We start from the raw sequence: 12157 nt of genomic DNA on the forward strand, positions 1-12157 counted from the left end.
GTTAGAGTAACTCCGCCGCCGCTGCTTTCGTTTTACTCTTTAGTCTCTTATATTACGAGCCATATTTTGTCACAATGAGATGAAGGCGATTTTTCAGCTTAAACGGCATTTTTTATAAAAATAAAAAAAATATTGGACAAGTAATATTATAACTATATAACTAAACCTACACAACAGCCAATCTGGCACCGGTATTATATACAGATTACAGTGAAGTAATATCCTGATATAAACAAAGATCGTTTATCATGTATGACCCCCCATAAAACCCTAGAATAAATGGATGAATGCTTAACGTTGTACTTAACAATTTTTCAGTCGTATGATGACGAGGAGTCATCAGGTGTGTTTACATATACTGTGTCTTCTCGTGGCAGGGCGAGTTAATGCCGCCAAAGTGCTTCCGCGACTGAAGTAGCATGCTGGAGGCACCAGAGAGGACACCCCACCCAGTAACAATATACTGACACCGGGCCAACCAGTCCTGTTTTCTTGTCCTAACTTATCAGTGCTGAGCCCCAGGCAAGGCAACAACAAGTACCGTTTTTAAAAGTCTCTGGTACGACCCGACTCTTGCTTGATCCCGGGTCTCCCGCCTATGAGGTGGCCGGTCTACCTATTCGACCACCGAAGCGGTGTAAAAACCTTAGGATCTAAACATTTAAATCCTTTCAGTTTGGTGAGAAAACAGCTTTATGAATGAGAACACATGAGATCCAGGTTTCAGTTATCTTTTCGATGATTGTTGTTTATGCTATTTTTTGTTAGTCGTTCTTTAATATATTAACTTCACTTATAGGCTCTGATGTTATTGGACATTCTCCGAGTTACTCTGGTCTGCTTAAACGTATGGTAGACTCTAATACAATGTACTAAAATGGTTGCACATCCAACGTCGGTAAACATATTTAACTTCAGTCATAAACTTTAATCGTGTATTTTTCAGAAAACTATAAGTAGCAGAAGTGATACACACGAAGCTCGTGCAACACAACAACAACGTTGGTACTGGTAACGTCCACGCAGTACTACCACGACCAGGATCTTAATAGAAAGTTGGTCACTGACCCAGTGTCTACTCGAGATTCTTTCACAGCTGATTGGGCCGCCTGTTACGTTCATATATGACAAGGAAGTTTTGTCAAGTTTGCCTAATCACCAGGGTCACTCTGGGATAAGTGGATATAGGTGTGTTATAGCTAGATTTATATCTTCGATATCCTTCCGGTATGTCAGTGTATAAAACCTAGACCTGTGCTCAGGTCCGATACGGATTCAGCCAAGGCCGGGCTATATTTTGTCACAAAATCAGACAAACCTTACGTACGAGATAGTATCGTCGGTGTGCGCTTCATAATAACACATGTAGGCCACCTTTCTGTGCAGTACTGTGCTTGTTGTTGATTGTTACGGAAGTATTTTATGATGTGTACATGAAAGTGCTTTGCTACAGTGAGTCTTTAGTATCAGCTACAGCACTGAAGTCAGACGCGACCAACACACCCGAGGATATCTGCAACTGGAATTCATGTGCTGACGGATATAGGCAGTAAGACAAGGACTTCAGAAGAACTATCGTCTGCAACAGAAGCGAGTTCACGTACAGTATGGCCATTGTAGGCAGTATGTAACGTAGCGTATCTGAAGTACTTTGCAGAGAGAACAAACATCATTTGGCTACCTGATTTTCTCACCGGAAGTCGTTTGTCTATCATTGGTACTGAGATACGTAAAAAGCTTTTCTTCTTCTAACGCAGGTGCATCCTGAAAACGAAATCTTGCAATTCAATGTCCGTCGAAGAAACACCGAAGTTTAGATTCATTATTTGCTAGGAAAGCTGACAGGAGATTTTGCAGGACAACAAAGAGAAGCGAAATGGAAACTGGATGGGTGACCGTCATATTGCTTGTGGGCGTTGTTTTGGGTAAGAATACGTATCATTTTTTAAACTCTAAAATAAAAGTAATAAAAGTCAAATTTCGAACCAAGATTCGAGGCCATACAAAAGTATTAAACCATTCCACCAAGGTCGAGCCTCTCCCTGGCTCTTTTAACCACAGCACTGGTCTCATCTCACTTCGATCAGCCATTGACCTATGGGGTTACAGGCTCGAATCCGGCTCTGATTATTTATCTATTTATTTATTTGATTGATGTTTACACCGTACTCAATAATATTTCACTTTTCCGACGGCGGCCGGCATTATGGTGGGAGGAAAATGAACAGAGCCCGACGAAACCACACTACCCTCAGGTTGATGACAGACCTTGCCAAACTGGAACCGAAGAAGAAACCAGCATGAGCTGGACTTGGACTTCGACCGCATTGGTGAGAAGCGTCTGGGACATTATGCTGCGCTAGCACGTTAACCACAAGGCCATGGAACTCTCATCAGTTCAACTGCTGCTTTAAATCATGTTCATTTCATATCTGACAAAGGGCGGTGGTTTTCTCTTCTGGCATTCCTGTTTACACTACGCTATAAACCTGGCATTAATGAACAAGTCTTGAGTACGGTAATTCACACGAATAATCTGAATTGTAGATATTGAGTGAGTGAGTGTTTGGGGTTTAACGTCGTAAAAGATATTTGAAAAATATATGTAATATAGTATATTTGTCATGTCATTATAATTATACCCTGACCAAGAAAATAAGAAATTTATGTGACGTCTAATAAATTGCAATAATATGGCTGCAACATTTTTAAGCATAATTCTGCTTCTAGCCATTGTTTGATGAGGTATACATTTTATAAAGCATTTATATGAACGGTTAGGATAAACCCTAACTGAGCTGGGGTAGGAGATCGTTTCTTTTTGAAAATAAATTATTCACGGAAATAATTGTGATCGCATGTGCACGATACTTATGTAGTTGCCATTTACAGTGACAGATTTAAAAATGACTGACATACTTTAATATGATATCTCCATGCTGTGATCCTGAACGAGACTGAGATATTTTAGTATGCTATCCCCAAATACTCGTGGTTTTCATTTGCTGAGATACTAAAGATGACTGGGATATTACTATATGCTACCCTTACGCTGAGATACTGGACGTGACTGAAATACTTCATTATGCTATCCTTACGCTGAGATACTGGAGGTGACGGAGATACTGCATTACGCTGAGATACTGGACGTGACAGATACTCGTGCCTTTCATTTGCTGAGATACTGAGATACAGAGATGCTTCATTATATTGGACTTGACAGATATACTTTATAATGGTATCATTACGCTGAGATACTGGGCGTGGCTGAGGTGCTTCGTTGTGCTATCCTTACGCCGAGATACTGGTTGTGCCTGAGGCACTTCATTATGGTATCTGTATGCTGAGATACTGGACATGACTTAAATACTTCATTATGGTATCTGTACGCTGAGATACTGGACATGACTTAAATACTTCATTATGGTATCTGTACGCTGAGATACTGGACATGACTTAAATACTTCATTATGGTATCCTTACGTTGAGATACTGGACATGACTTAAATACTTCATTATGATATCCTTATGCTGAGATACTGGGCGTGACTGAGGTGCTTCGTTATGCTATCTTTACGCCGAGATACTGGTTGTGCCTGAGGCACTTCATTATGGTATCCGTACGCTGAGATAATGTTCGTGAATTAGGTACTTCAATCTGGTAATAATTTACATGACTGGAGATGCTGAACATGGCTGACACATGTCAACTTTCTTGTGTGGTTCACAGCCTGGGTAATAATTTGGAAATTTTTCAACGCCAAGTATTTTGTTTATTTTGTTCAGCTGTTTACCTTAAAACTTTACTTTGTGTTACAAACGTACCTCATGTATCAGTAAAGTACCCAAGTTGAAAAATGTAGAATCATTTAAGACAAACATATGTATACGTCAGAACATTTGTTTTTACGAGTACTGAAGTTGGACAAATATTTATAAGTTTCCTTATTATTGATAACCATTCTCAAGTTTCAAAGAGTATGAAACGTGCCTACAGACACGTGGGATCCGCGTGATGTATTATGCATTGTTATCGAATCGAACAGACAACGGCAAAATCCACCAAGGTAATTACTTGATCTCCTTTTCTTAATGAATCACGCGCTGAACAAATTTGTTCAAGTAGAAACGAGGAAGAATAATAAAGTGCAAAGTTGTTCGTAAATGACTGATTAATGATGTCATACGAAGCGTACAGGGAAGTTATGAGCCACTGTGCACTTGGACGTACTTCCGTGAACGTTTGTGTACGGACAACCGTACGCAAAGTATACATTATCACGATCACAAATAAGTGGATAAGTTTGGGGACAGGATTATACCTGTATACAATAAACGACACACCCAGCATGGTCGCACTTCCCGATACGGAAGGCTTGGTCCTTTGAACTGAACTTTTCCTTGTCACATATTTGAATGAATCAAACATTTGTTTGTCGTGAAAAAAAAAAATGTCCACGCTCTGAAAGCGGAGCAAGAAGTTTCAAGTGTATATCAGATGAAATGCCATACAGACATGAAGACGATTAATATCTCTGGCGGACATTTTGTACGATGTTTTTGTTTTGCCTATGGACGAGACTTCCAATGTATTTGTTTCATTTCTTTGATTGTTGTTTAACGCCGTATTCAAGATGTTTTCACTTATTCTATGGTGGTAAGTGGGAAGGTCTGACAGCAACCTGCGGATGGTCGTGGGCTTCCCCCGGGCTCTGCCCGGTTTCCTCCCACTAAAATGCTGGCCGCTATCAAATGAGTAAAATATTGGTAAAACACCAATCAAATAAATAAATATTCTATGGCTGTCATATTTATGGCTTCAGTGAAGTACACAAACTAGTCATGTAGTTGTATTACGAGCTCTTCGGTGCCTGGAGGTAATATTGTATACTTCCAGTAAATCTAGGTATTCGCCTCACTCTCCGCGTCTTCTGACACATTTCAGCTAACAGAAAACGTTGTGTAACGTTATACACAACCAAACCAATGTCGTAAAGAATTGCGAGAACTCTGCCTTCTCAGTGACTAACGGACAAGAAATCAAGCTATAGCCTTGCAACATGGCGACGAGAGGTGCCGTCGCAGCTTTTGTTTGCTTTTTCTGTATTGGATGCCTTGCACATTCTGAACCTAAATACTTCTATCTATGGACACTATTGGCAATGTACATTCGTTGTCAGTATAACTGATCAAAGAATTTCTTTACCTCTAACAAGGTTTATTCTGTATGTTAAATATTTTGTGTTCCAGGCCCAGTGGCAGTATTCCCGAAGCGGGTCACGTGTCTCGATCGACCGGGGAGCAATATCAAGGTAACTTGTCCCAGAGGTGAGGTTATCATGAACTTGAAGGTCAAGGTTGGAAAGAGCTCAGCTGATCCGGGTTCCTCAAAACGCTGCACATCGAATCGGAAACACGACTGTATGGGATTAACACCGGAAGTCGTAGCTCAAACAAACAACTGTTACTTCCGGAACCAATGCTCGGTCCAACTGAGCCCCCTGATGCCAATCACCAACTCTGAAAATCGCTCCTGTCTTGCCAGGACGCCGGATTATGCCATACTGGAGTCGTGGGACTGCATCTGTGAAAGTAATTCCTCCACATTCTCCCTCTTTCACCCTCTTTCACCCTCTTTCATTTTGATCATTTTGATTTAGTTTGCAAGATCTTTAACGCTGTAAATGGACGAATTGTCCATGTATTCACCGCCGGTCATGTTTACGGATGCAGGAAACCGCAATGGTTGCATTTGGGACGTAAGGGGAGATTTTCTACTCTACAACAGAGAGGACGAGTTATTGGAAGTCTTAAATTGTGATACACATCCAGATGCATGTCTAGATGATAGGGGAGTGTACGTTGCTTTTGAGAAGGAGTCCATAGTTTCTTTCATTTTATCCCGTTCCCAAGTGTGTGCATCCGCCAAAGTTTCAACTAATGCCCTTAACAAAAATCACGCTTCGCAAACGCTTGGCAATTGCAGTCTGCGTCCCATCTTCATGATACATATTAATTCCCATGGCATTGTTGAACTAATTCATTAAATATAAATTCCGTTGTGTTTTTTATTTAACCACTTCAGATCAAATCTTATTTGCCCTTTAAAATCAAGAAATGTGATATACACGGCGACAAATTCGCTCAGTGCATTACTCTGGACGAAAGAGCTTTATTTCATGTCAAGTTGAAATGTAAAATTTAACACTAAGCCAATCGCTTATCGGTTCTTTTTTCTTGGACAGGATCTTTGAAATACGTCTGCGATGCCATGGAAAGTGACCAGCTCGTAAAGAAAAGCGAAGGCCGACTTGTCAGCCACCGGAGCTACCCTTGGTTCTACCCGAAGCACGGAAACGACCGTTACTGTCGAGTGTCCTTTGCCCAGCAGCCCAGCTATAAATTGACCTTGTGGTCGGATGATATCGACCTTGACCCGGACGGCCACGACAACGTGTCCTTGTACAACGTGACGTCAGAGGACAGCCAGGCTATCGGCGAGCCGCTGATGTACTCCACGCAGGGCTTCAACGAGACTATAACCTCGTCAACCATACAGCTCGTCTTCTTCATCAATCAGAAGACGAAGGCGGGACGAGGATTTATAATCAACTACAAATGTGAGTGCTTAAGCCATGGTGTTGTTGCTGCTCCTATTAAAACATTCTATAAACAGTTTAAAAGGACCTTAACCAACGTAAATTGACAAGAGGCTGTGTTTTCACTTCCTATGCTTTAGTCCTTTCTGTTAGAACCTATTTTGCTCCGAACGATTCTCTTTATCTGCTTGTTCCATCTTACTGTGGATCATTATATATATTACAAGAGAACAATTGTTAATCTGGCTTGGACCCGATTCGCAAAAACCAAGGGACGTTACTCTGTTTTGCCCATTTTAAAAGCTTAATTGTCAGATTTCACATAGATACCAGTAATGAGAAATTGTAACCATTCAATGAACAACGAAGTGTCCCATGAATGTTAGCCTTTGTAAGTTGTAGGAATGGAGGAAGTCGTTAAAGTAACGGTGCCCTCTTTTGGTGAACGCAGTGACAATTAACGATTGAATGGTAGCGAGGAATTGTAGGGAAGAGAGTAGAGAAATCCCAAGTGGATACGCTTTTACATGATATGTGCGCATGAGCGTCAAGTTCTTTCCTTGGGACCTTTTGATTCGCTGAGGATGAGCATTCAGTTCATTAAGATGTGATCATTTAGTTTATTAAGATGTGAACATTCAGTTAATTAGCATGTAAGCAGTCGGTTCATTAACATGTGAACATTCAGTTCACTAAGATGTGAACATTTCGTTCATTAACATGTGAGCATTCGGTGTATTAACATGTGAAGATTCAGTTCATTAACAAGTGAACATTTCCTTTATTAACATGTGAGCATTCAGTTCATTAACATGAGAACATTCCGCTCATTAACATGTGAACATTCAGTTCACTAAGATGTGAACATTTCGTTCATTAACATGTGAGCATTCGGTGTATTAACATGTGAAGATTCAGTTCATTAACAAGTGAACATTTCCTTTATTAACATGTGAGCATTCAGCTCATTAACATGTGAACATTCAGCTCATTAACACGTGAACATTCAGTTCATTAACGTGTGAACATAAAGTTTATTAACATGCTTCGCGTCACATCAAACACTGAAACTAGATTCATACAATTTTCCCTATTCCGAAATACTTAGACTTCTTGTGTAACTGCATGGTTTGTTAATGTTTTCTCTATAGGGACGGCCATTGACAGCAATGGGGAGACAACTCCAGGAACAGGTAATAACTAATCTATTACTTGTCATCTGAGCTAATTCCTTCCTATAAAATTCGGCTTTTGCATTCACTGAAGCCCTTCTGTGTTGTGAAATTTCAAAAATCTTTCAAAATAATTATGTGATAGAAATTTCCCAACGATTGCTGATAAACATAACTTTTATGATAAACATAAGCGCTTTTTTTCGTTTTCCCTCGGCGTATTCTTTCCCTCCACCCGTGAAACTGCCACAGTAGTACATGTAGTATTGAGTATGAGTTAAACAGTTAAATAAATAAACAAATAAAGTCGACGAATTCCTAATTTTGGAACATGTATGTTTGCTTAACATGTGTGACCATTACTACCGTACCACGTCATGGCTCCGCAATGGTCAAGCGAGAAAATCTGATACGTGACTTCTCTAGTATGTGCTGCCGTCGTATAAGTGAAATATTCTTGAGTACGGCGTAAAACACCAATCAAATAAATAAATAAATAAATAAATGTAGTATGTGACGTCACCGGTATGTGATGGTCCCTATATCCCGGAAGCTGACATAATTCTGATTTGTATAGTTCCAGTTCACGTAGGATGCCGATGAGGTTCAATAAATGTTATTTATTTGTACTTAATCCTCAGATGATTGTAAAGACAAAAAACGCAGAAGGAATGGTAATAAAGGCAAGAAAGAAAGGAAAATGATGAATCGAAAAGGAAAAGGAAAGAACAGAAAGAAAAAACGCCGAAACCGAGGTAAAAAAGCCAGAAATCGTAGAAGGAAGTCTGGAAGGCATCAGGAACAAGAACAATAGCGTCAGAGACTAAAACAGGCTACTTCTGCAGTTTATATGCTATATATGATTAAAGATATATAACTGTGTAAAAATGGGGGTAAAACTTTTGTACGAAACAATAGAAGACAACTTTTTGTCAAATGAGAAATAAATCAGAACTCACGCACGGATAATTTCTGTTCGTGGGCTCCTTTTATATAGCCTTTATTTTGTAATCTTTCGGACCACAGTAAGCCGTGACGTATACTGTGAACCATTTAGTGCATACAACAATTTGACAGATAAATAACTGTATGTGTGTATATATATGCAATGTAATCAGATTAGCGAATTACACGTGCAAGAGAAAGTGCTTTTGATGGGAGCGTGCAGTGCTGAATGGGCTCATATCAACAGTTCAAAATGGACGATATAATATAGACATGTGCTTGAATAAATAGGAAAATCGACTTTTCTATCTATCTAAGAACAATATTTTGGAAAATTACCTAAAATTATACAGCTAAATATGCAAATAGGATTACAGATGTTTTTGTCTCTTGGAGTAAAGGCTGAGACTGATGATATAAAGACACACTACTTAATTAAATCTCCGGCTCTCATTAATAAAGCAACCCACATGTTCCATAATTATTTCATTAGATTTTGCGTTTGTGTTCAGCATTTTCATACCACAAGCACATTTTGGAGAATCAGAAAGGAGATTGTCAAATAGATCGCCATTGAGATTACTGCAGCCATTTTGTGGGCTCTGGAATCCTTATTCACTTATTAGGCTACAGGTAGGTGTCCCGGATGCAACTCCGAAGATTGATCATTGATATGACAATTAAATCAATGTCGAGTTAACAACCTGCGTTGTCTGTATTCTGCCTTGATGTATAACCCATAATAGTCATTAATCATGTCTTGGGCAAAGTACGAGTTACTTTTTTTTGCATAAACATTGCATTTACAGGAGTAGATGTATTCAGATGTTTCACTCATTATTTCAAGCTGACAACTGTTGCCATTAAACACTGTATTGTCACCCTTCTTTGCGAAAGCACACTCAAATGGACAAATGCTTTGTAATGTGTGATAATACACTTCTATGACATTAACCAATAAAGCTCATGTCCTGAAACAAAACAAAAAGAATATAAAGTCTGTGAATGAAACACTTCGTCCCTACAGGTTTGACTTCTGGTTACCGCATTGATCACACATTATAATATAGAAAGACTGAAGCGTAAAGAGTAAAACCAGAACTGCCGGGTCCATCAACATAATCCAGGTTTATGCAGGAATACAATATATATAGAAAAGAAAGATAGAGCATACAGAACAAGAAGGGACTGGACCCGATCTGTTACTAGCAGAACGGTTGCCTATTTTGTCATTATAGCTAATACAGGTGTCAAGCAGCTGCCAGTGCGGGTTGCAGCATCGTTCAGAAATGTACTCCCGTTTTAAAGGTGAAGAAAACATATAAAAGATCCGTTGAAGGAGCGCGAAAAGTTAGTTGTAACTGTGGTCGTCCATATTTTTTCTTTAAAGAAAAAATGACATAATATTTTTATAAATATTAGTATTACCTTTTGGTAACTATTTTCTTTGCGTAATAAATGTTATAAATGACGATTTAAGACACGATTAATGCTGGCCGCTGATCTCCCATACAAGCTGGTTTTCCAGTCACATATATAGCTTAAGCCCTGTACTATGAAAGCCGGATAAGGCCAATTTCGTATCATCGTACATGGTATCTTGGGAAGTCGATGAAACGAAGCGATAGCACGATGGTGCGAAGCGATGATACAGGTCTTTGTCCAGAACTTTGTATTTGTTTTTTTAGCGTAGAGCGTTTATCCTTAAGCGTGAGCACATTTATTATTTATTTATTTGATTGACGTTTTAGGCCGTACTCATGAATATTTCACTTATACGACGGCGGGCAGTGCCCGGGGAAAACCCACGACCATCCACAGGTTGCTGACAGACCTTCCCACTTACGACCGGAGAGGAATGTAATGCTTAAGCCATGGTGATAGGGGGCATGTAAGTTGTCACTATGTAAGCCGTTAATTACACGAACAGTTTGAATAAACTCCATCGATGGTAAGTTGACAAGAGACCGGATTTCCACGGTTACACATTGCAAACTACCACACCGTTTTCGTTAATTTTGCTCATACAAACGCCTAATACAGGCACACGTACATACAGACATACCTAAATACAGACATACAGACATACCTAAATACAGACATACAGACATGCATACAAACATACATACACACATACATACATACATGCATACACAGATACGTACATAAATTTTTTTCCTTGAAATTCAGATAATCTTAATCCTAATAGATTTTCTGATTTTCACCCTGCTGTAACCCCATTCTTAACCCCTTGCTTATGAACACGGAAAATGTCTGGCGCAAAGTGCTTCACAAACAGCATCAAACGCAATATGAAGCTAAACAACGATTCAGTATATTTAATGGCTTGTCCTGTTTCTTTAATGTGTACATAAAAACACCGTTATTTGTCCCCTGCTTAGATGGTTATATAGTTCAATTTTCCAGCGGATTTTTATACAATTTTGAGTTAGGGTCAAGTATCAAGACCCTGAGGTAATAGTTTTTTTGTGGATACGAGAGAGTAAACAGCAAGTGTTGTAGTAGGGGAGGTACCTCGATGAGTTTGTCGGCTTGGTGCAGACAAAATCAACCTGAGTTTTTCTTCTCGTGCGATGTTTGTGTGAAATGTTTATAATATTTGCAGGTGTCAAGTGATTTTCAATGTTGTAATTCTCAAACCGCAAACCATACCCCTACAGTTTCTTAGTTTAAACACATTTTCGCCGATATGACTGAATTACTACCGAATGGGCGTAATATTGATTCTTACAGTTGGGATGCTCGAGTTCAGGTCTACCTACCTCCTGAATAATTCTTTTTTCTATCACGCCAGTTCAGAATCAATAATTTTTAAATCGTTATTTCTAACGTTATTGGGGAAATACGTCATTCTGATTAAAATATACAGATCCTATGTTTTCTGAAGACAGTATTTAGATGAAATTTAAGTTTCCCCAAAATAACCAGAGCGAACTTCCTTGTGCAATATTCTATGTAGTCTCATTCCTCGTACATTTTAATTAATGACAGCTTTTCAGCCATTTGCTTGTATTTGTGTAACGATTTGATTAATGCCGCCTTGCCAGCAAAAGAATTACAATTGTAATGTTTAAACTGTATGATGTATAAAATGAATATATCCATGCTCTGTGCAGGAGTGGTATAATGATCTAGGTCTAGTAGCGTCATCTCTTCATCCAAATGATATCAAAAGGCAAACTCCCTTTAGTGATAGCTAGTAGAAAAGCTGAAGAATATACTCGTTGATTCGAAGTGTTCAGAGGTAACACTTCATTGTGCATGACTGAGCATCTCAAATAATAAGTAACATAATGATATGTACATTTTATATGTACAAATTAATATTAACCTGATCAATGGAGAAAAGCAATCCTTAATGGGTTAAGACAACATTAAAACCGCAGAATACCAGTAAAATAGGCGCTCTATACAGTTTTC

At 39.0% G+C, this 12157-nt stretch overlaps 1 protein-coding gene across 8 annotated transcripts; it reads left to right on the forward strand.

The window, feature by feature from the left end:
* The first annotated feature begins 999 nt into the window (after positions 1-999).
* On the forward strand, positions 1000-9622 carry LOC135480601 (uncharacterized). Of its 8 annotated transcripts, none has more exons than XM_064760478.1 (6): positions 1000-1188; positions 1758-1925; positions 5251-5592; positions 6246-6620; positions 7751-7792; positions 8413-9622. In XM_064760478.1, exons 2-6 carry the CDS (start codon positions 1877-1879, stop codon positions 8583-8585), a joined length of 981 nt encoding a protein of 326 aa, XP_064616548.1. In that variant the 5' UTR covers positions 1000-1188; positions 1758-1876; the 3' UTR covers positions 8586-9622. The 8 variants fall into 8 exon arrangements, with proteins under 8 accessions (XP_064616548.1, XP_064616545.1, XP_064616542.1 ...); XM_064760475.1 differs by lacking the exon at positions 1000-1188 and adding an exon at positions 1224-1632; XM_064760472.1 differs by lacking the exon at positions 1000-1188 and adding an exon at positions 1224-1623.
* Positions 9623-12157: the final 2535 nt, after the last annotated feature.

This window comes from Liolophura sinensis, chromosome 13 (assembly GCF_032854445.1).
Source record: "Liolophura sinensis isolate JHLJ2023 chromosome 13, CUHK_Ljap_v2, whole genome shotgun sequence".
Taxonomy (NCBI): Eukaryota; Metazoa; Mollusca; class Polyplacophora; order Chitonida; family Chitonidae; genus Liolophura; species Liolophura sinensis.